The 25311-nt window shown below is 41.5% G+C and overlaps 2 protein-coding genes across 2 annotated transcripts; one reads left to right on the top strand and one right to left on the bottom strand.

Moving 5' to 3' along the window:
- Positions 1–793: 793 nt before the first annotated feature.
- LOC109481783 (NXPE family member 1-like) lies at positions 794–5201 on the bottom strand. The gene is made up of 5 exons (XM_019784374.1): positions 5192–5201; positions 3785–4457; positions 2435–2493; positions 1728–1925; positions 794–1343 (listed from the first exon to the last, which is right to left on the bottom strand). The coding sequence occupies exons 1-5, from the start codon at positions 5199–5201 to the stop codon at positions 892–894; spliced, it is 1392 nt and encodes a 463-aa protein (XP_019639933.1). The 3' UTR covers positions 794–891.
- A 3586-nt stretch (positions 5202–8787) lies between these two features.
- LOC109481851 lies at positions 8788–17986 on the top strand. The gene is made up of 11 exons (XM_019784472.1): positions 8788–8932; positions 11236–11358; positions 12654–12812; positions 13434–13525; positions 14105–14227; positions 14915–14953; positions 15600–15702; positions 16600–16642; positions 17077–17208; positions 17687–17712; positions 17824–17986. The coding sequence occupies exons 1-11, from the start codon at positions 8851–8853 to the stop codon at positions 17883–17885; spliced, it is 984 nt and encodes a 327-aa protein (XP_019640031.1). The 5' UTR covers positions 8788–8850; the 3' UTR covers positions 17886–17986.
- The last annotated feature ends 7325 nt before the right edge of the window (positions 17987–25311 follow it).

The following is a 25311-nucleotide window of genomic DNA, read 5'->3' as shown; positions in this document are numbered from 1 at the left end:
TTTATTATATTTCTGTATTCTTTGACCAGGGTGGCACTACTCAGTGACATAGCACTCCTTTATAGAGTGGCCCTGGGTACGACACATATATACACGGAAATACAACGATATATACACCAAAAACAATATCATAAACGTGATCCATTACTCGTAATCGGGGTCATGCCAGGTCGTGAGGCAAAAATGTGAAATAGGTAAGGTCCGATGTACAGGAACAGAATTAAAAGACTAAGGTGATGTTATGTGAAATACATTAAAAACCATAGGTCCATAGGTGACAATTCTCCGTGAAGTTTTATATTTTGCATATTGGGAACAGTATGTATGTAAACAGTACTAGTGTGGTAACAACGTATCGTAAAAATGGGTAAATCCCTGGTCAAATACATAAGATCGCGCTCGTGGCGGCCGCTCTCCCTTGCATATCGTGGTAGTTGTAAACAATATCCTGGCCTGGTATCCAGTCTGTTTCGTGGTAGGGGCCGCAAGAGCTCTGTCCCGCCCGCCTCACATAGGCTTCCCGGTGTGTATTTCACGAGAGATTGATCCCAAGCATTCTGTCTCTTATTAGCGTAACACTCCTACCGGGACGGCCTGTTGCACTGGGCGGGGAAGCTATTAGAGCTCCCGAAGACACAACCTGCCTGAACACCCCCAATACTCCCAAACAAATAACATCCAATATCTGCTTAGGCCACAGCAAGTGGGCCACTTAAGGATGACATCAGCGAGCGCACTAGTTTTCACCTGATTTTAGAAAAAAAAAAACTTAAAAAAAATATTTTGTTGCCTTATTAAACTACGTATTTGTGTAAGGAAACCGCAATTCAGCACTTGTGCTGCAAAGGTTTTTTTATGTGGAATAAACCATTCTCTCTCTGACAGTGTCATTTACACCGGACAGATGTGCGATAGTACCAGGTCGATGTGGTTCTCGATGACGTCATTAGGCGGATGCATGTCGTCATCGTGCCACATAGATTCCGACATGTCTCTGACGTTGATGATGGAAATGTTGAGATCTCCGAGGATTTCATAGACTATATCAAACAGCTGATAGGCGTACCAGTCGCCATTCTCCACGAAGTGTTGGAACTGATGGTGGTGCCCGGTGTTGGGGGTTCTCCAGATGACTGTAGTGTCTGGATAGAGGCTGTGGAGTCGCTGTATGGCGTGTCGAATGCCGTAAAGCCGCGATCGGAACGTCAGAATGGGCTCGGCCATGAAGTGAGCCCACAGAGTTAGGAGGATGACAACGTCTCGTCCACCGGCGATGCCGTCTAATTCTTCCGCGACGTAACCCATGTCGTTTCCGTTCATCAGTGGCATCTGGTTTCGTGGTTCTTACGTTTATAAGTACTGGCAGGAAATTTCACTCACGGCTGTACTTATAAACGCCAGTACTTATAAACGTAAGAACCACTGACGGGCCGTGAGGAAGGGGTAAACTTTTGAATGGGAAGGATTTGTGCAACGCCACTTGGCAGAAAGGTGGTCCAGAATGTTTGTCGGAGCATGGGCTACTTTAAATTTGGCGGCACAGCCTTTATTGTTATTTTGCAGACGATTTTCGTGTCGACTGTGAGCTGTGCCGCCATTGGGGGCTAAGCAGAAGGACGGGGGCAAAGCAGAATTGCGCCGGGGGCGTAGAGGAACGACGGGGGCGAAGCAGATTTTTTGCGGGGGCGAAGCAGAACGGGGCGGGGGCGAAGCAGAACGGCGGGGGCGAAGAGGAAGGAGTTTCATGAGGGTGTATAGAGTCTTGTTCTGCAGGCATCCGGCGACCGACTCGATGGTACGAAATCTTCGCGCCTGGCATCGCAGCGAGGTCCAAGTCCCGTTGAACCAGTAGCCTTCCGACGCCGTCTGGGGCAACCGAGGGCCGCAAAGGGGCAACCGTTTTCCCTGCATTTTCCGCAAACGGCCTGGAAAAGAGCGACATTATTAAAATTAACATGAGATGCTATGGATGAAATGTAATAGGTGGGTATGTATAAGTCAAAGGAAGGTCAAGTTCGATAATGTTTATGGATAGAATAGAAATTCTTTATTTGAGGAAATCATACCCGAAGGCTAATTGCTTTAACTAAGTCAAAGGTGGAACAATACAATGATAGGAACAGATACAACTTGTGTCTGAAAAAACGTACTTTTACTGATAGGCTTGCTATCATAAGGTTTGACTTCTTTGATGGAAGTGGATAATGAATCAGGCTATGCATCTTGTTCAGAATAACTAATAAACTGGTGGACGTGCATGTACCAACTACTATTAGTATGTACCTAATACCAGCTCAGAAAAGAACAAGAAACAGTCATGCCTTCAAGTACTATTCAACCAAGGATTGGGGTGTTCAAAAACTCATTCTTTCCTTCGTGTATTAAACTTTACGTCAAGTCACTATCAGATTGAATGTCTCCTTTTGATACTTACGCTTTCCTTTCACCTGAAGACTGATGTTACGTGGTATCTCTTCTAGTAAATCCCGATCTCTGAAATGTAGAGTTAAACAACAGATCTGTGCATCATCATGGAATTTCATCTGTGTTGGTGGTTACATGCTTCAAGTTAAAACGTTTGATCCAACACAAAGAAATTCTCTCACCTAGAGCTTTCGACCAGTCACTCTGGTCCTCCTCATCAGTAGACTAAGTAGAATTTCTTTGTGTTGGATCAAAAGTTTTAACTTTAATAAACACTTCCGTATATGTAGGGCCATGCATTTTCTTGTGATGTAAACACAAATGTATATTTTCCATTGCGACTGTTACCTCTGAGGTTAACAAGGTGCTACTAAACTACATGAAAAAAAAGAAAATTCATCAATTTGAAATTTACTGATAGTAGTACCAGTAAAGTTGTGTTATGTTTACTTTTTATTCATTTATTTATTTATTTAGTTTTACCACGTACAATAATATGCACTGTGGATGGCATGGCGAAACAGGTGTTTCTGACATGAAACACCTTTTCAAAGCCGTCATACCAATAAAATGACAAAACAATACAAAAAGTAATCAAATCACATAATACAATTAGAGAAACAGGTAAATAAACTTAGAACTACAAGGCAAGTCAACTTATTTACATTATTTACAGCAGTAATGTCACAGTTAGCGCAGTCTTGCGGCCAGGCATGTAGCGCAACCACAAGATAACTGCCACGTACAGGGTTGCTCTAAACTGTAGGTTTGGCAAAATCTGTTATACATAAATGCGGAGAGTTTCCTTTTAAAGGCAACCACATCAATTAGGATTGAAGCCCTGATTCCTAACCCTCTAGTATCTGCATCAAGCTTGTTCCAAATCGTTGTAACACGTGGTATAAACGAAGATGCAAATGAGGATGATTTTACTCTTGTTGGAACTAGCATGTGTGCCCTAGAGCTGCGGGGTGTTCTTGAAGAGAAGTCAGCCAGCCTCGCAACATCCGAATCATACACATTTGCGTGGGACTTAACAAATACTACAACATCACATATTTCCCTTCTATAAGAGAGGGGCAGCAAGACCAGGCTAGACAGTCTTGACTTGTAATCGAGGTGTTCAGCGGAGGGCCCAAGAATGAATTTCGTTGCTCTGCGCTGAACACCCTCGATAAACAGCACCGCTCTTGACAATAGTAGTAAGCAAATTTAACAGTCAATACCAGTGTCGTATGTCACGATCGCCACTCCGATTGGTAAAAACTATACATCATTACGTCATTTTCCATGCACATTCCGGTGTAACCATCAAACATGGCGTCAGGCCTTAGTCACGTGAGTGTGAATATCACGTTACCTGGGAAACAGCCTTTTTTCCTCCTCAGTCGCTATCTTATCGTGCATCTCCAATGTGCTGACGTGGTCACGGTGACAGCCCAGGAAAGACTTGCAGGAACTCTCCCTCGGGCGTTGGCAGTAGAACGACGCGTTCAGACGCGGTTTGGAAAAGTCGCACACATCGCGCAAACTGAGGCTCTGTTGGGGGGTATTGGAACACTGCATCCACTCAGTGACGTCGCTGTTTTCCTCCTGGAAGCCACAAACCATGATGCGTCTGACAACGGAAATGTCCTGCAATCTTCTCAAGACCTGCACGGCTTCGCTGGAATGTACCAACTTGACCGCCACCGAGAGTTCTCCCGGGAAACTAAGGAAGAAGTTCGCCACGTAGGTCCCGTTTCCGAAGTAGGTGATTTTACCAGACGTGCTAGCCTGTACAGGGGATCGGCTGTACACCTTAGCTCGGATAAAATCCCCTCCGTACGTCTTCGGTCGTCCTCTCGTATCCATGGCAACGATCTTGATGGACAGGTGACGTCCGACGCGATACCAGGGCCGAGGGTTGACGACGCTGATGACGAAGTTTTCGGACTTAGTGACCCGTTCGTAATCTACAGAGCCGTTCTGTTGATGGTGCCAGAGCCGCGACAGGACGGCGTCCGACTGAACCACAGGACCGCTGTTTGGAACTGGGGAAAAAAACTGGGGAAAAAAATCAAGTTGACACCCGTCATTGTCAATCTTAGGTAGTACGAAAGACCAGAGGAACATTTCTAAAAGAAATCGGGTCAGTTCTCATCGTTCAAAACTTATTTCTCATCGTTCAAAACTTATTTCTCATCGTTCAAAACTTATTTCTCATCATTCAAAACTTATTTCTCATCATTCAAAACTTATTTCTTATCGTTCAAAACTTATTTCTCATCGTTCAAAACTTATTTCTCATCGTTCAAAACTTATTTCTCACCATTCAAAACTTATTTCTCATCGTTCAAAACTTATTTCTCATCGTTCAAAACTTATTTCTCATCGTTCAAAACTTATTTCTCATCGTTCAAAATTTATTTCTCATCGTTCAAAACTTATTTCTCATCATTCAAAACTTATTTCTCATCGTTCAAAACTTATTTCTCATCGTTCAAAACTTATTTCTCATCGTTCAAAACTTATTTCTAATCATTCAAAACTTATTTCTCATCGTTCAAAACTTATTTCTCATCGTTCAAAACTTATTTCTCATCGTTCAAAACTTATTTCTCATCGTTCAAAAGCTTTACAGCGAAACGACCGGTCACATTCATACACAAGATACAAAGAATGCGCCTCCTTGTGGCTGCACTTGGTGCTGCACCAGTACTACTGAAGCATCAAGAATAGTCGCCAGGGGGCGCAACATGCAATGCTTTCTGAGACAGGTCAGCACCTAACTGCATATAGTCTACATAATGTCCTAGGTATACCAAATCCTAGCCATATACCATATTTCAGAGCAATTCATCTATATAGATTCCTGAATTATGATGCCCAATGTTACACAAACACTGCTACAAATACTGCCATTCAAGAACATTGCCTTAATGGTAACAAATAAGTGGTAACAAATAATTATTGTTATTATTATGATCAGTTATCATTATTGTGTAAGGGATGGTTCATTGCATTGTGTGTATGTTTTAATATATAAATAAAAAAACAAATAAAAAAAATGAGTGGACGTACAGATACTTTTTGTATCAAAATAAATACAGTTTGTACCAAAATGCAAAACAAAATAAAAATCATCACAACATTTACCTGTTGTACGTACAGAGTGCCCACCAGACAGAAGCCCATGAGGGTGAACATTGCTGTAGTAAGGATCGCATTTCCCCCCATGTTTCATACGAGTGGTATTCCAGACTGCTTCGTCCTGCAAAAGATATATGTATATAACAGCGAGCAGATTATTATTGGAATGAGCAGAGCACTTTGGACTAATGCCTCTGACTATTTACAGCGTAGAGGTACATATCCAATCTTTTGTCAAAAACTTCTCTGTTACATAGCAGATCATAATGACCCCCAGTGGGGGTCTTCACGCTTTGTTAAAATTTAAAAAATATCAAGATTTATTCCAAAGATCTCAATATTTTAGACAAAATCTTGAGATGTTATAAGGCAATCTTGAGATTTTTCATGACAATCTCGAGATCTTTCAGAAAATCTTGAGATGAAAACAAAAGGTCTCAAGATCTTTCCAAATGTTTTCAAAGTATCTTGAGATTTTTCCATAGCATCTCGATATGCTTTAAAAAATATCAAGATTGTTTAAAAGATCTCAGGTTTTTTCAAGATTGCTTTTAAAATCTTGATATTTTTTAAAGCATCTCTTTTAAAAAAGATTTCCGGAATAAAAAAGAAAGCCCGATAAAAAAAGCCTAAAACACGTCAAAAATAAGCCAAAGCCAAAACATCTGTTGGGGGGATGAGCAACATTGTCAATGAAATTAGAGCAGACACGATAAATACTAGTACACAGTGTTGCCTGCTCAAGCTTTACAATTAGGCCATGTTGATTTGATTATATGGATGACATCCTCCGGAAACCCAAAAATTGATGCGCGCGTGCGAATAAAAAAAAATTTTGCAAAAAAAAAAGTTTTCATTTTGAAATGTACGCGGTCATGAGGGTTGAACCAATGGGACAGAATATGGTTTGGCGAATAATCTAGTCTTCAAGTTCATTTCTTTACAATTTCGTCTTTTTTCGTTGGATTTTGGCATTCTACGACATTGGTATAGTTTTTATTTATTATTTTTGTAACTTACGGTATATTTTTGCTCATTTTGCAACTGTTTTGTACGATTTACAGTATGGTTGAAAACGTTTTTTTTTTGAAACGGCCGAAAATTCATGCGCGCGCGGATGTCATCCATATAATCAAATCAACATGGCCTTAGAACAAGCATGATATATACTACTACGCAGTGCTGCCTGCTCAAGCTTTACAATAAGAACAAGCATGATATATACAGGGTTAAAAACATTGTCCTATGAAAATGTATTACCAGACGTGAGCGGTCAGTTCAGACAACATAAACATTGTGTCGCTCCGTTTGCTTTTCTGCCTAAGTTTTGGCTGTTGGAGTACATGTATATGAATGAACGCCAAAAAACAGTTACTCAAGCAACTGGATATGCTTTTGAAAACGGTCAGACGTTTCAGCTGGTATACACCAGCTTTCGTCAGTGACTCATACTAGCTAAACGAAAGCAAGTGGATACTACTAAGCTGAAACGTCGGACCGTTTCCAAAATCATATCCAGTTGCTTGAGTAATTTTTTTTGGCGTATCGTATTACCTGGACGTCTAACCTTCACTGACGTATATGAATGAACGAATAAACGAATGTGTACATACTGTTACATGCAGTGACTGAGAAAGTTAACCAACAGTCTCCGACAGCAACAGAAAACACTGAAGTAAAATGTGTGCAACGCCCAATGCATGTTAATCGTTTAACCCTAGCATGACACACATGTATAGGACCAACAGGACCAGTAATTACACGTGAAGAAACATGCATGACTGAATAAATGGGACATACAAACGGCGATAATGTGCAGGAGAAGTCAGCTGCTTTAGGCGATGCAAGGACATCATGGCTATATAAGTATAGTAATGTCTTTGGGTGAAGGCTGGTTACCAGACCTATTTTAGCTCCCTAGTCTATATCGAGGACGAAAGTTCCAGGGGACGAAAAGACCCGTTACTGCTTGGCCGATACCCTCTATTTTCACCCACTAACCACTGGAGTAAAAACAGGCGGCAGTTAAAAACGTGGATGTGCCGCTTTGGTAATTATGGCCTAATCATCGGGAAAATTAGGGCGGTTTCCAAAACACTCGACAACACTGAGCAAACTCTCACTTGGAGACCCGAAGTTATACTTCAAGATTTGACAACAACGTTCTGTATGTTTGTTGTCTTTTATCAAATCATATACATTTTTCTCTTTCATATCCTCTATCGAATTTAGATGGCAGTAGATGTGATCCTTTGAGTAACAGATGCACCGTAGCACGTGTAAAGCTTCGCATAAGGAAATACATTGTTTTTGCTCTTTTTCCTAATCCTCCTCTTCCATTCCAAACAAATAAGGTCAATGACCTGAACCATACGTCTGTTACCATGGTAACTAGTGTTGGGTTACATCATGTTGCAATTGAATAGCAGGAGGGATTTAGACTCCTGTCCCTATATAATTTGTGTTTGAGTAATAATTAACAGAACAAACCACACGGGAAGGTAAACATTGTGTATTTGCTTTGCAAAAGTCACATTTCTAGTATCTAGTATATATTCTGTATTCCGTTTATCTAATTTGATATCTGTTAACACACCGGGAGTGTCTAATATCCTTCATTGGTGGAGGCAAATCGGTAAAATAAATGCAATGCTAGAAAAGAGTTCTATTTACCGTTGCAAAAACATGCGTACTAAACACTGAGAATGACCCTGATCCTTCCTTCTGCTTGCTGTAATGAAAGGTCAATTCGGGTCATGGAGAGATGACGTACATGCAGAACGTACTGCGTCTGCGCGAAACCACTGTTTCTGTTGATGGAGGGTACAGCCTACTATTGGAAGCTTCCATTGAAATTGAAAATTAATATATGGTAAACATATCAGAAAAAAAATCCATACTGGTAAATGACGGGAATTTCATACTAGCGGCATTTGGAAGTGAAGGAAACATGAACATCATCAAACATAACTTATTCCAAATAGAAACATCATTTGCATAATCTATGAGGAAATGTTAGAATAGCTTTCTTTATTTGAAAGAATACTGTCATTGGGTGGCGAATATAAACAACTGAAATAATCGATGCAAATAGGGATTTTTTTTGCAGAATCAATGAGATAACGAAACATTTATTCGTCAATCATCAAGGTTAACATTATTTGGCGAAGGTATGAGTTCTTGGAACTCTAGCTGCCAATGTACTTGCACGATTTTGCACACGTACTTGCGCCTATATAACAAAGAGTCAAGCAGGAGGTCACAGACAGTAGTTGCCTGAGTCTACCCTTCGACATGGCCGTCTTTAGCATTGCTGCGAGCATCTTGATGCTTCTATTTGCAGGCCCAGATGAAACGTTTGGTGCAGACCCGCTAGGTTGGTGATATTTTCTGACGTTATCCTTCACTCTTGATATTATATTTTATAATCTGAACTAAAAAAAGGGGTCCAGTATGTACATGTACAAGACGTAGCGGTATGTTGGTAAGCACCGATGAAGACAAGTCGCAGTAACGTTGGCAGTTTTGATTGTCCTACATGTTTTTTTATCATCCAATATCTAGTAGAGTGTGAGGTAAAGAAAATGTTACTTATCTGCATTGTAACACTCTTGGGAACACTGTAGGAACAGGATTGTAAAAGTGTGTAAACACAGGGAAGTGTAAAACCTATAAGGGGGCTAGGTTAAACTTTATTACATAAACTTTATTGCACAAACATTTTAAAAGGTACAACTGCTGCAATATAACAAGACATACCATGAGAATAATCTATCTTACAAAGACTATGTAGTATAGGATGAGAATGCGTTTTTATGACTAGAAAGGCCAACATTTGCTCAGGAGCAAATACAGCATATTTCATCCATTCTTCCGGGCCACATTCCAAATTTAAGTACACTGTTCCATATGAACCTTTTCCATACCTCCCTGTTAGTAACGATTGTTCTCGAAACCCCATGTACCATACCGTGCTATTTAGTGTTCTGATACCCCACGTTCTTGTAAGTAACAAATATTCTCCAAATCCCGTGTATCGCTCAAAACCCAAATATAACCATTTTAAAAGCTTATATAATAAAAAAATGAAGCAAAAACGCCCGAGGGCTTTTATCTCCATACCAAATTTCTGATCATTTGGCCCCAAAATGAAGAAATTGAACCCATTTGTCGAAATGGCAGGAGAATGAGAAGAAAGAGTTTCTGAAGAAGAAACACGAGAGAAAACAATATATTTCAGCCACACCACAGTATGGGTGAAATATAATAAAAGAATGACCGTCCTGGGAGTGTGCACCTGTAGTGCCACCTGATAAGGTCATGATAAGGCCTTCTTTCGGAGGTTGACGTATTTTTGACGTACGCACGTCCTGATGACTCGGTGAGAAAAGTCAAGCTGACACGGGAATGTAAATATGTTTATCACATTATGACAGGGACATGCAAACAGTATGATGTAACTTTACGTCATGTGGAACAGGGACCAGGCAGGGAGAGGTACGGTGGCTGGGCTGGGCTGGGCTGGGAGGGAGTGCTACGTACAAAAAAAAAAAAAAAACAGACAAAAGAATGACCGTTATGGTCACTCATTGGGCTCTCAGATCATTTTCCCATTCACCGATTTACAATTCCCATGATACATTGCGCTTGGGGGAATTCCCAGGTTGCATAGCGCCATGTGATTTGAATCATGTGTTCTTGTGATGTTTTTTTTAAATTCGTTGATGACAAACTAAAACAATGAAGGTTGCTGCCTTGATAATAGATAATATTTAGATACTACAACAATAATAGTAATATCTATATACTCGAGCAATATAGTTTTTAGTATTGACAGACGGTATGGCGTTACCACTGTAACGTTACAAACCACATGTTCAATGTTAAAAAGAACGCAACAATTTCATTCTCTATATGTTGTCAGAGTCGATCCATGGTAAGGCAATTAATGTTGAGCATGAAATGCCCCAACACCTCGAAAACACACAGAAAAATAAGCGGTTTAACGTCATCAGGATGCCTTCCTGCGATATGCAACCTGTGAGAGATTTTAGCCCCCCCCAGTTGCAATGCATCCTGGGAATGGTAAAACAGTGAATTGAACCAATCGTTTATCAGTATGTAGCGGCCAACAGTCTATTGTAACTATTCTCTTGAAATACTAGTCCTTTGAGTAACAGGCCTGACCTGTCAGTTTGTGATATATTGGGCCTGTGACGTAGTGACGTATGACGTAGTGCTGATCAGACAGTTTAGATCCTTAGCTCATTTATATGTTCATTAGCTAACCCAATAGTACCGTAGTAGCTGGTGAGAGCAGCTAGGAGAAATAATTAGTTGTCCCGCTCGCCTGTCACACACTAGTTGTAGATTGTATATACATGTAGTTCCCATCTGACTAAACCATTGCATGTCTCTGTTGTAAGTATAACTCTAAGACTGTAACTAGACCATTGATCTGTAATAATTTCTGAAGCAGTCAGGCACAATATAACAACCCGTACAATCGTAATCGATCCGGCTCTGTCTCCTCTATCTCTCTCGAGTGATAAAGTTAACGGTAAGGAGATAAGATAGACGTAGACACGAACGTTAGTTTGGAATATATAAGACCTCAAAAGTTACATGGTTACTATTGACAGGATTGACAAATATAAATCTCTTCCTATGTGTGTCCAGAGAGCCGTCGGGCCGACCCTGACCTTGTGTCCGTGTCCGGGTTCTCCTCTGGCGGGTCCTTCGCCGTGCAGTACCATGTCGCGCACTCACAGAGCATCATGGGAGCTGGCATCCTGGCAGGAGGTATTCAAACATCCTGATGTTTTTGGCGACGCTCCAGAAGCGAGCCTAATAGTACAGTATGTAATCAGTCTACAAAATATCGTGACAACAATACATTTCAAACTAGAAAGGCCAATATTTGCTTTGGAGCAAATACAGCGATGGCTTCACCACATTTTACGACATGGCAGGGAAAGAATGAGAAACACAAGGGAAAACAATGATTTACATTGATATAACTATAATATGAAGTAACATACAACTAAAACAACAGTTGGATAGCTATTCCTTACATTATTGGTTAGGATTTTTAATTGCATAATGCAAACTGTTGATTTTCAAATAAAAAAAAAAACGTCCATGCCCCGCATTCCAATGCTGGAGCAGGAAAGCTTGAAATACCTACCAAAACACTTGAATACAGACATACTGTCAGTATGGAAATGCTCTGTGCAGGTGTTAATCAAGTTAAATCCCAACAGCCAATCAGCAAGAAGAATAGAGGAAAGCTGCATGCCTATTGGTTGATGCCCTGCATTCCATTGTGATGACTCATGCCCAAACGTGGTACACTAACACAGTAATACATTTGCTATAACACAGCCAAAAAACTCAAATAAAACCATTATAAAAGCCTGTATCACAAAAATTAAAAAAAACGCCTGGGGTATTTGCCCACTGTACCTCCATACCAAATTTCAGGACCTTAGGCCCTAAAATGAAGAAGCTGAATCCATTTAAAACATGGCAGGAGAAGGAGAAGAAACACCAGAAAAAGCAATATGGTTTCACCACACCACTTCGTGGTGTGGTGAACCCATAATGATGAATAGATCAACAGATACCACGTAGTAACGACAATCGTTATGGGTTGTGATGGGTTCTTTGGACGTATGCTGTTATACCAGTAGTCTATAGTTGTCTTTTTAAGCTGCTTTATGTAACATTTGGACGATACAAAATGTAGATTTTCGGATCCTTTCTAGATCTTCCAAAGTAAGTTGAATCAGCCCCACTCCATTGCAAACAAGTGACATTCAGGGATTGTAGTTGTAAAAATACGATGTGTTTACGCATGTGTTTTAAAGTTTGAAATACAGCTGTCAGCCATGTTTGTTTACATTCCGATAGTTTGTGGTGACACCACAAACTGAGTCCACCTCGTGTCGGCTGTTTTAGCACCAACCATAAATAGAAATAGAAATTTGAGACAAATATGGAGAAATTAATTTACAATCACACCAATATTTTTAGATAAAATATTTCCACTTTTGGTGCAAAAAATGTTACATGATGCCCCTTTAAATTTCTTCCAGCACCTTACCACAGTAGCGGTACCATCCTGTACAACATCCCCGGCCTACAGCACGACACACAGACCTTCTATCAGTTCAACCTTGTGGACGACCCTTCCAACATGGCGGCCGACAGGGTCTATCTGTTCCACGGCTCCAGTGACATCATGGTGCCAGAATGTGCGTAACCTTTGAATTGTTTCTCTCTGAACGAAAAGTGGGATTAACCAAATTGATGATAAATGCCAGGTATAGGTCTGACAATAGTCTTCTGTGCAGGCTTCGGAGTGGGGTGGGGGAATGATACTGCGTTTTGTAGAATATTGAACGCGTTCTTTTGCTGGCCATCTTACAACCAGCCGTCCAGAGAAGGTTAACGTTTAATTTGTACCCGCCACGGTTTGCTAACAGAAAAGAAATCAAGAAAGGAAACAAAGTATGCTGTTTGATGCACATGATTGTGTCCCAGGTACTAGGTACGTATGACAGGTACTAGCGCATATGGGAATGCCAAAGGCATGACGATCAAATCTCAAAAGAAGCCAATTATCTGACTTATCTGACAATTATCATCACTTTTGTAGATCTGTACCACTTAACTTACATATACTAAAACATAGTGGGTGTAGACCATAGAACCCAGCGCTACTTGACATGTATTCTCCAAGGGTGAAGTTTGTCCTAAACTAAGAGACCAAGTCCGGGTAATTAGTTCTCAGCGCAAAATGAGGTTATCTAATAGACCTTTTCGAGGAAACAATGATTTTAAACATGAACGTGTGCTGGTATGCTAATCCACAGATGCCATGACTGCGTTGAGAGAATACTACAAAGGATTCGTCGACAACCACAACATTCAGGAAGTGCTTGACGTGCCTGCATTTCATGGATTCGTGAGTTAACAAAACTAGCTAGATCTTGTTTTTGTTTGCTCAAATTAAAAGACAATGATATTAAATGGCATTGATTTCCCCATTGAAAACAACGCCATACGTTACACATGTGTGCGTGGCTCAATGGCTTACGTTTTAGTTAAAATCTCGCTGTTTGTTTCTTTGCTTGTCTTTTAAAAACTGAGCATTGTTTATTTTTGGTCTCACCATCAAGTCCAGGGTACTTTTTGCGGTCGAAAATATTCTTCTATTATATTTTGTATGTATGTGTTACAGACCCATTCCTAGTTGGTGCAGTTTGTAGCTGGAACATTCTTTCAGAACGACTAAATCTTGGCCTTTTTTACGGATTAAAAGCCAACGATACCAAATGTATTGGAATAGACATGACATATGGAGCGTGCGTCTCTTTATTTGCATTGGGTATACGTAATGTTTTAGTAGTCTTACATGTGAGCATCTGCATCAATTCAAGTCTTGAATATTCATTTGACATCCGTATCTCTGTTCCAAAAAGCACTATACTCACATTTCTTGCCTCTGATTGCAGTTTTCTCTTTTTTTCTCTGTTTCTACCAGCCGACTGCTGACTACGGTGGAGAGTGCGGGCATCTTGCCATGCCGCTTTACCTCAACAACTGTGGTTATAACGCCGCTTTCGAAGTCCTGGACCACATCTACGGAGGGCACCGGCCTCTGACGGTCAGCATTATACATTTACATTGCTTGTTTAAAGTTAAAACTTTAGATCCATCAGAAGTTCTCTAACCTAGAGCTTTCGACCAGTCACTCTGGTCTTCCTCAGTAGACTGACCCAGTGAGGCTTGTCACGTGGCTTCTTTGAAGTGTGACGTTAACACTGGGTCAAAGGTGTCTGGTAGCATCTAGTTAGGAAGACCAGAGTAACCGGTGGAAAGCTCTAGGTGAGAGAATTTCTTCGTGTTGGATCAAAAGTTTTAACTTTAGACATGTAACTACGAACACAGATAAACGTTCATAACATTCATACTGATGTATTTCAGTAAAAACAACTTTTCATCACAATGTTCCGCCCTAGTGGAGGGGCGTGGGTTGATAAAAATGTTTGCAGAACATACATTATTTTTTGCTTTGTAATTATAATATAATTTTTCATCTTTGCAAAGCATGCATCAGAGAACAGTTCATAACCGTACCATGTAAAAATATAAGCATCGATGTACATGTATAGTTACAAATACTGACTCATTTTCATGGATATAAATATTATGTGTATTTTTTGTGATAGCTTTTTGTGATATCTTTTTGAGATATTCTAGTACTATGCAAACATTATTACTATACTTTCAAACGTATAGGTAACATATTAAATAACTTTATAAAATGTAATTCATGATTTTGTTCCTACAGAAACCTGACCCTTTCAGTGACGTGGCGACCCGAGGAGAGGTAAAGTAGACATTTTAGGCTTATCGTTGGGGAGAAAGATTTATCATTCTGAAAGACATGGAAAGAAACAAAAACGAATAATGCCAAGTTTTATAAACATTATGTGTTGAGTAAAAGAAGAAGGGAAGTATTCCTTTCTTCCTTTAACATTATTTTACTAACCTTGCAGAGCCTTTTATTCAAATATTTTCAGTAAAAGCCTAAGTATAGTCCATATTATATCATCCTTCCCTCAATCCTTCACGATCCGAAATGCCCTGTTGCCGTTATTAACATGCATTACGCATACATATCGAAATTCACCGGGCAACTTGAGTCTGGCGAACAATACTTACGTCACAGTCACGTGTGTGCAAACAGCCTACAAATACAACACGTTCATGTGATCCCATTGGTTCAAGGTGTTTGACCTGGCAACCCTCAGGTTTAACCTTCCAGCATGGCGGACAATACATGCGTCATAGTCACGTGAGTGCAAAAAGCCTATCAACAGGTTCATGTAATCCCATTGGTGTACTGCTGCATTTTATGATGGGGTTTGACCTGGCAACATTCAGGTTTAACCATTCAGCATGGCGGACAACACATGCGTCATAGTCACGTGAGTGCAAACAGCTTATCCTTGTGATCTCATTGGTTCCTGCAGTTCAAGGCGTTTGACCAGAACGAGTTCACGACGTGGCTCGGTCACGGGTTTGACAGTCAGGGGTACGTGTACATCCCATCCGGCTGTGCCAGCAGCATGTCGGGTAAGAACACTAGTAATCGACTCAAATAAATTTTATTATTGACAAAACATTTAGTTATGTTTCCACGTGTTTCGGTGATTCACAGTACCTTTTAGTACTCAAGAATGTTAGCGTTAGAATGTTATTTTTACTGACCTCTGACCCCCCTGCTAACTGCTTACTCTCCAAGCAGAGGTTTGGGTTTTGGGGGTATTTTTAGCGTGTTTTTAAGCTTTTTTATCGGGGTTTCTCTTTTGCACTGAATTTTTTTTCCCACCAAACCCAACCTCTGCAGGCAGTCGAAAGCTTCAAAGGGCTATAAACCTAATCTCTTCAACACATTTCAGTCGTTCTGCAAGGAGGTGTGAACCAGACGCATGAATAGGCAGAGTCAGCAGGAGTCATGTGGCCCAATGAATGTCTTTCTGACTGGCTAGATGTGTGATAGTCCACCACAATAAAATGGATATCCCTAATGACAGTTTGATGGTTCCCGGGGAGGGGCACTATCGCCTGTTTTGAATAGCTTTTAATAGGTTTGCCCCTCCCCGGGGTGAGTGCCGGCAGAGGTTGGGTTTGGTGGGAAAAAAATTCAGTGCAAAAGAGAAACCCCGATAAAAAAGCTTAAAACACGCTAAAAATACCCCCAAAACCCAAACCTCTGCTTGGAGAGTACTAACTGCTAACAACTGTTAGTGTCCTGTCCCCTGTATACGGTCCAAAAAGTGGTCGCTATTCTAATAACCGACCACGTTTTTTTCATTATTCACCACGATGTTGTTCATTCATGATGTTACGGCGTGATAACCGATGGGAAATGGAGGCTTCTCATTGGTCGACGTCGCCCGGGTACATAATAATATTGGTGGAACCTAACCAATCAGTTTTGAATTCAATGGGGACCTTTCTGTATTTCAGACTGCAAGCTGCATGTTCACTTCCATGGGTGCTTCATGGGAAGGTACATTTGAGAGCATTATTACCTCCGTCAAGGAGGTTATGTTTTCAGTAGCGTTTAACTAATTGTAATTTGAAGGAGGGGAAGAATTATTAGTTTTAAATTAATGCAAATCAATACATAACTTGCATATTTGATGGAAAATTGCTATAATACATTACTGGTAAATGATGGGAATATAATACTCGGACTGTTTGTACTTAGGTGGAGGTGAAAATTGTCATATATGAATTATGCTAATTAGGGCTTGATTTGCATAATTATTACTGAGAGTTTATCTGACTGATGAAGGAGGTGTGCGGTCGTGAAACTCTTGTTTTTATTATTAGAAATGGAAATATGATTGATGAATAATCATCTCTCAACTATCAACTATAATTGCTATTGCTCTAATTTTGGAGAAAGGTTTCTCGTAGGTGTTTCTTTTTTTACCACAGTTCGTTTGTCGGTGACGAGTTTGCCCGGAAGAGCGGGTACAACGAGGTGGGAGAACTGAATGACATCATCATCCTGTATCCGCAGATCAAGGGCGGTCTTCTCGCCACGGACGCCTCCGGCTGTTGGGATTGGTCAGTTTCTTAATATGTTTACCTTCGCAGATCCGAAGCAAAACATATTTATATGTTTACCTTCCCAGAAGGAAAACATATTGTTTTTGCTCTGTTTCTTCCTCTTCTTCTCGAAACAAATAAATGCAATGACCTGGACCAGACGTCTGTCACCACGGTAACTAGCATTGTAGCAGACAGCCTGTAGTGTTGGGTTACAGCTCCTTTGTAGCAGAAGGAAGCTAGAGTGGTTACCCACCATATATATTATATATGAATGTGTTTGAGTAACAATAAACAGAGTAGTAGTTTGTTAGGATAGATCATGTGAAGGTAACCTTTATGCATTACCCTTGCAAATGCTAAATATCTAGTTTAACTTCATTAGATCTTCAAACTTCATTAGATCTATATAACAAACACATATATACTGAGAAGAAACGCCTTATTGTTTATATAGGTGAATTGTGAAAATCTATTGTTTGTTGTCTTTCTCCAGGACCGGGTATACAAACGAGAACTATGGTAAGTGAAGGAAACTTCATGATAGAATTTTATTCCGATTTCTCCATGTCTTTATTTTGACGCGGTACGTTGTTAACGTTTACGTTATGAGCTGTTGTGTATTCCTTCCAGCATATAAAACCGGTGTTCAGATCACAGCCATCCACCGCATGATACAGCGCCTCCTAGAGTAGCTGCGACGTACTGCAAGATTGTACGGGAGTCTCAGCTCCGCCTCTTGGTACTGTCAAAAATAACATTTGGGATCAGTTGCAATAAATGGCAATTTAACCGACGATTCACTGGCATATGTGTGTGTGTGTGTATGTGTGTGTGTGTGTGTGTGTGTGTGTGTGTGTGTGTGTGTGTGTGTGTGTGTGTGTATGTGTGTGTGTGTGTGTGTACTCGTGTGTGTATGTTTTTTTGTGTGCCTCATAAGTGTGTGTACCCGCGTGTGTGTATGTGTGTGTGTGTGTGTGTCTGTGTGTGTGTGTGTGCGCGTCTCTCTCTCTGTGTGTGAGTCTCACCTTTAACACTTGATACTGTCGAAAAATAACATTTGGGATAAGCTACAATAAATGGCAAAGTAACCGACGATTCATCGACGCGCGCGCGCGCGTGTGTGTGTGTGTATGTCTGTCTCATATCATTTTAAGAGCCTAAGGCAACATATTAACAGTTTACAGCGTTGTCAGAAGGGTATGGCTTCGTTAAAGATGGTCGTCCTGTTTCTACCCAAACACTGCCTGTTCACCTGTGACGAAGCATATATCCGGGTTTCAGAACACCTCAGGCAAATATCCGAGTGTTAAATGACCACGGTACTAGCCCAGGGTATTGCTCTTACGAACGACAACACGGGAAAAATTCACGTTTAAACTATGCTCAATCTTGGGTAGACGGAGGTTCAGCAGTAGTCGTCGGACAAGTGTGGTAAACTTGTGGTGACCTTGCACTACTGTTGCACCATTGATCTTTTTTTTCAAGTCCCCACATGCGTACGTATACAGCTGTTACAAACCACCGGCCGACAGCTATTTCCTGACTTTAAAAAAAGACACGGACTCTAAACGTCGTACTGATTATACTAGGAGATAAATAAGACGTTTGTGAAGTAAATACTTGACAATCTAATGAGTGTGTTTCGCGAACCTTGAGAGGTAGAGGACAGCTCATTCTTGGAGCGCAGCCATCTGCCCAATCTTACTGTCGAACGGTCAAACCGGAATGATACAGCGCCTCCTAGAGTAGCTGCTAGGTACTGCAGAATTGAATGGGAATCTCAGCTGCTCCGCCACTTGATACTGTCAAGGACATTACTGTAGACAAAAAACACTTGGGATCAGTTTCAACAATGGCATATTAACCGATGATTCACCCTTGTGTGTGTGTGTGTGTGTGTGTGTGTGTGTGTGTGTGTGTGTGTGTGTGTGTTGTTTGCTTGTTTGTTATTTGTGCATATTTCTACCTTTATCCTTCTTTTGTATCTTTTCTGAACTATTTTTATTTCCCGCCAATTTGATATGACGGTGTTTTTTTCCACTGCTTACGGTCCTTGCTCCTTGCGTCAAGACATATATTAACTCCATGCTTGGACTAACGTGAAGCCCAATATTCCAGGCCTGTAGTTTAATTTTGAAACTGTATCATTTCTTTTCGGTGGAGTTTCTTTCACATTAGTTTCCCTAGTCTCCAGAGGATATCATCCATAAAATGAGGTCACTGTGGGCTAATTGAAAAGACAACAGAAAAAAAACAACAGAAAAAAAAACGAAATCAAAACACACCTGTACCCCTTTTTTTTAGCCGCAATCTGCAAGGCAGGCTACCTCAGTGGAATGTCTGTTGTCGAACACACCCCTGGGAACAGTTACACACCCTGTCTTTCAAGCCTTGTACGCAAGCGCGCGCGTGCCCATCCCCCCTAATCCGAGTAATCGTCCCGAGCCGAACCCCCCATTCCTGACGGTTCAGCCCGACAAGCACGACGTGCGCTGAGGTAGGTCTGAGTTTCTTCTGTAGTTTCTTTTTCTGTTACCGATTTCAACCAGCCAACAGACCGACAGTGTACATCATATACTTGAACATGTGTACATTCTCGACTACTACAAACATTTGCTTTCTTAAATGCCCATAACTTCGTTGGGACTTGATACAGAACAGGTACGATACGTTAAAGGCTACCTGAGTGAATTGGAAGATAACATTTATAACATATGACCTGTGCTTGCAATTGTGTGGCAAAATGTACAATAAAAGTCTTCATTCATTCAACGTTTATATGCATGTTGCAATGTAGTCAGGCTAGGCTCACTCGTGTCTGTTTGCAAAAAAAAGGGTTCCAATATGGCCTAGAACACGTGAATCTTTCTCTAACTTAGCAACCATGTTTAATATCTTGACAAAAATCATTTAAGGGTATCATTTTAAGAGCCTAAGGCGAAAGGTGAACAGTTTACGCTGTTCTCAGAAGGGGTACTTACAAAATGGACATTATTACACACCACATGTAGGTCTTCGTTAAATATGGCCTTCGGCCGTCGGACGATCTAACCTGAATCTGCCCAAACAATGCCTATTCACCTGTGACGAAACACTTATCCGGCTTCAGAACACCTCAGGCAAATGTCCGAGTGTTAAATGACCTCGATAGTAGTCTACGGTGTGTCTTTAATGAACGACAAAACTGGGAAAATTCACGTTTAAACTGCGCTCAATCTCAGGTAGGTAACCTGGTGTCCAATCTACCGTGGTTGGGACAGGCTGTCTTCGGGGCTCTAATAGTTTTCCCCCGAGTCCAGCTCAACAGACCGCCCGGTAGGAGTTACGCCTGTGATTAAATGGAGGGAGTTGATCGTTTTTTTTGGGGGGGGGGGGGCTAATAAATCTCCCATCGTGAAAAACCTACCCTGGGGCACGTAGCTGAGTCCGGCGGGGAAGAGCTTCAGCGGCCCCGAACAAAACCTGCCCCAGCCACGATGGACTGGATACCAGGTTAGAGGTAGACGGGGCGTCAGCAGTAGTTGTCGGACAAGTGTTGATTGATAGCCTAGAGACGTAGTGACCTTGCATTACTGTTGCAACATTGATCTTTTTCAAGTCATATATCACACAGCTGTTACATACATACATCAACCACCCGACAGCTATATTTCTGACTTTAAAAACGACACGGACACTCTAAACGTACTGATTATACTAGGAGATAAATAAGACGTTTGAACGTTTGAAGTAAATACTTATGTGTGTTTAGTGAGCCTTGAGATCGGCGGGGAGCTCATTTTTGAATCTCTGCCATCTGCCCATCTTACTGTCGAGTGATTAAACCGGCGAGGTTTGTCAAGATATCTCGTGCGGGCTTGTTTTTAGCTCGGTGTCCAGTCTATCGTGGCTTGGACGGACTACCCTCGGGCCTTTTTAGTCGATCCCCGCCGCCCAGTTGGACTAGGCTCCTCGGTAAGAGTTTTACGCCCCGTAGCAGCAGGAACTACACCCGGTGAGCCTACTTGAACTGGGCGGCGGAAGTCGTCTACAGGCCCGGAGAGAGAAGGCCCAAACCACGATAGACTGGACTCCAGACTGGCTCGTTTTCAAAGCGACACACTATCTATGTAGAGACAGTGACTGAAATCGTAACTTCTCAGTCTTCTCCAATCTTTGCTCAAGTTTTGTCATATTTGTCCGGTTTTCTAAAATCGGTGTATGTCAGGTGTAATAAGGTGTGTACGTTTTCGGCCGGCGTTGTGCTTACACAAAACAAGAGTGGGTGCACCGGTGCCTGAGGCGTATCGAACTGGGGGTTTGGTGGTCTTCGACTGTTTTCTGATTAGCCCAGTTCTAAACGGGGGTAATTCAACCAGGCCGGCTACGTCGTCTATATCTATGTGCAATCAGAAAATAGCACATAAGAGCTCCCAAAGACCCTGAAGACCCCCCAAACCCCCAGTTTTTGGCATACTATAGAGGCTAAGTGGGTACACATGCGCTGGAAACAATGTTGTGCAGTTTTGTGTTGATACTTACCGCCAGCAAATGGTGTCAGTAAATGTCAACGAACTTTTAAATTCCTGATTCTTGCAGGCTGAAATTTGTGGCTGGGTTTCAAACACGTTTCAAGGGTCTTTCAAGTGTACACGTGCACACTATATTGGCGAATTAACATGTCATGAAGGTTGACTTAGGTATGAGAGGTATGAGGCCGGACATCTTTTAAAGGTTTAACATGTTGTTCACATTGTGAGTCCATGTAAAGCTTGTTGTCAGTGGTTCTGGAATGTTTTATACATGACCGCCCACAGTTTGTCTCGTGCTAGCAATGTATGACAAACAACGGGGTATCATATGTACATAAACATAAATACTTCCCTTTGAAAGACGTAGGAACTTGTTGGACGACCCCATTCAACTCAGCCACCGGCGACAGGTAAGGGCGTTCTGTTGTAAGGCAGAACTCTAACGTCTGTATTTCAGACAATTTATTTTGTAGTACTTACTAGTGTTTATTCATTTATTTCATCACTAGACGACTGGGTAGCCCTTTCAGCTTTCAAGAGCTGATTTCCGAGTGAACCCAGCAAAAAAGAGACACCAGTCCTGCATGTACCTGTGGCCATCCCATTGAAAGTATCCAGCATTATTTTTTGTACTGCCCTAAATATACACAATATCGTGCCTCCCTTTTTAGCAATTTAGCTAAGTTGGTAGGATTTGACATAAACCTCAATGATCTCTCTGATGACGTTTTAGTTCATTTATTCCTTAGAGGTTCTGTATCACTATCATATCCAAATAACTTTAAATTTTTACTTTATGTTCAATCATTTATAAAGGAAACTAAAAGATTTGAGTAAAACTTTCCTATCAATTTTGTAAGTTTTGCCTGGAGTACTTTATACATTGTAACCTTATTTATTCTATTCTGTTATTATTAAGCTTTGCATGTCTGTTTTTGCATTTGCTTCTGTATTTTTGTAATGTTAGATGGCGACATGAACATAAGCTCCGGCTTGAGTGTGTCGTCATCCTGTCCACTTTGTTCCTAAATGTTTCAATAAAGAAAAAAAAAAAGAGACATGTTAAATCCGACAAGTCAAAACATACCATTGTCCACAACTCTTAGCCTTAGCCTTAGCCATTCCAAGGTTAAACTCATTAGAGATCAGACAAAAATGGAGTGGAGGTCAAACTGAACCATTCATACGGACATAGTTTTACATCGTAACTTTGTGGATGGAGTGTAGTAAAAACGGTAAAACGTTATCTCCAAGCAGATGTCTCGGTGGCCACAAAATACAGCTATATCCAGTATCCATTCGCCAGACAGGGTGCAGCCTGGCCAGTTTGAGACTATATTTTGCGGCGGCCACTGAAACATCTGCTCGGACATGTACAACCCCCCTCCCCCAAATTGTCTTTACGCTGTGGTTGTGGGTGGGCGTGGTATTGTTCATATCAAAACATAAGGTGGTTCTGTTAAAAAGGTACGTTATGAGGAACAGTACTAACGTCTGTATTCTCAAGAATTGATCATTCATACGGACAAAGCTGTAAAATAGTAAATTTATTTTGTGGAGTGTTGTAGAAACAATACAAGCCGCCCCCACTTTGCTACGCTGTGCTTGTGGGTTAGCCTGGTATCCAGTCTTACGTGATTGGGGGTTTTGGGGCGTTCAGGCAGGTTGTGCCTTCAGGGGCTCTAATAGCTTCCCCCGCCTGGTGCAACAGGCCGTCCCGGTAGGAGTGTTACGCTAATAAGAGACAGTATCTCTCGTGAAATACACACCGGGAAACCTATGTGAGGCGGGCGGGACAGAGCTCTTGCGGCCCCGACCACGAATCAGACTGGATACCAGGCTACTTGTGGGTGGGCGTGGTGCTCTTCATACAGTATCACAACGTGCCCAATCTGACCTTTCACCTTTTTACCCGGGTAACTTACGTGATCGTCATATCAGAACCCAGCGAGGGCACGATGGTGAAAAACCGGCCTGGCTTAAGCTTATCTAATGAGAGGGGAAGCGAGGCGTAAAATAGCCTGGGTGCAAGACTCATAACAAGCTTTTAGCCAGCGTGCCTGGGCCTAAGTGAGTGGGAGGGGGGTATACTTTCCTTGCTGGCCGTACCTCCCACCGGATGGCCTGCTCCCAACTTCCTAACACTTCCTAACATGTCCTAACATATGCGATCATATATCACACATTTCCGAACCAAGTCCTAACCAAGTCCTAACCAAATCCGAACAAATCCGAACAAGTCCTAACAAAGTCCTAACCCAAGTCCTAACGGTCCGACCAATCAGATTCCATAGGGGGGAAAAGCTGAAACACGACACGCCTTGCATAAGCCCTTGTTTTTCCCGTGGAAGCCGCGAGCGAGCCGTGCGGGCGGCATCATGCCGAAGAAAGGACAATCAGACGCCCATTGGCGTACTGTCATGCGACAGTATGCCATGGGCGTCTACAAGTTCACGACTGGGAAGTTTCCCAAGGGTCGGAGGTGGCGGGAAGAGATAGCCAAGATCAGAAGTTGCCCAAAGTTCATCGCCAGCCCCGAGGTACATAGTGATGTCCTGGGGAGGGCAATACAGTGCACTTGTGGCTATCCGCACAAGGTACGTACGAAAATATTTATAATTCAAACTATTTTTTTCTTATAAGCTGAAGTTATTACATATTGGGAATATATGGATGTAACCTTAACGTTAGATGCTATTGTCTTGTTCATTGTGTAACAGTGGTAACGTTAGATAATTGTAGGATTTGAACAAGGTTTTGGGGGATAGAACAGACTCAAGTCTGGACTCCCAGAGGTGGTGATGCAGAGAGCTTTATTCAAACCATATGTTAGTAGAGAGGCCGGGTTAGGGGTTAAGGGATGGTACAGTATACATTGTACATGGGGGATCAAGAACACTACAATAATGACTTATGAAACTGACATTTGTGAGATAAAATTGGAATAGAATTTGTATTAAATCTGTTGTATGTATAACATATATCTTGCTTTATCTGCCTGCCCTAATAATATTCTATAACTGCACTATTCACAAACGTTTCTACAAGTATCCATTATAGACATAGAGTAACATATTATGAGTGACAGTCAGTACAAGATGATCCCTGAAAGGGTGTTTGTGTGTGTGTGTGTGTGTGTGTGTGTGTTAGAAGTGTATTTGTACACTGTCTCCTGGCATGTTTCTTGAGTACCGTGTGTGTGTTTGTGTGTTAGTGTGTTTGTACACTGTCTCCTGGCATGTTTCTTGAGTACCGTGTGTGTGTTTGTGTGTTAGTATATTTGTACACTGTCTCCTGGCATATTTCTTGAGTACCGTGTGTGTGTTAGTGTGCTTGTACACTGTCTCCTGGCATATTTCGTCCCATTAAGCTATGTTTTAGCTGAATGAATGTTTTGCATTTGGTATATACATGTACTGTATTGGTAGATTTGGTGTATAAACAAATTTCATATCTACACTGATCAAAGTGTCAACGACAGACATGTCAAAGAAACTCATGGCTCTTTGTCGTTTGTCCTGCTCTCCACAGACATCCACACCTATTTCGCCTGAAACACCGACAGCCACCACAACAGCTCCAACCACAGAATTTGAGCAGACCACAC

This window comes from Branchiostoma belcheri, unplaced genomic scaffold, assembly GCF_001625305.1.
Source record: "Branchiostoma belcheri isolate BF01 breed outbred unplaced genomic scaffold, Haploidv18h27 scaffold58, whole genome shotgun sequence".
In the NCBI taxonomy this organism is placed as follows: domain Eukaryota; kingdom Metazoa; phylum Chordata; class Leptocardii; order Amphioxiformes; family Branchiostomatidae; genus Branchiostoma; species Branchiostoma belcheri.
This window is presented reverse-complemented; position numbering and strand designations above follow the sequence as displayed.

Bases quoted from the DNA above. Each gene is read 5' to 3' on its own strand.
- LOC109481783 (XM_019784374.1), bottom strand. The intron at 1,926-2,434 runs GTAAGTATCAAA...GCTCTTTTCCAG, and splicing joins TCTTCAGGTGAAAGGAAAGC to GCCGTTTGCGGAAAATGCAG. The intron at 1,344-1,727 runs GCCCCCGCCGTT...TATAAACGTAAG, and splicing joins CATGAAACTCCTTCCTCTTC to AACCACGAAACCAGATGCCA.
- LOC109481851 (XM_019784472.1), top strand. From the start codon at position 8,851: ATGGCCGTCTTTAGCATTGCTGCGAGCATCTTGATGCTTCTATTTGCA. The intron at 11,359-12,653 runs GTATTCAAACAT...AATTTCTTCCAG, and splicing joins AGCTGGCATCCTGGCAGGAG to CACCTTACCACAGTAGCGGT. The intron at 14,954-15,599 runs GTAAAGTAGACA...TGGTTCCTGCAG, and splicing joins ACGTGGCGACCCGAGGAGAG to TTCAAGGCGTTTGACCAGAA.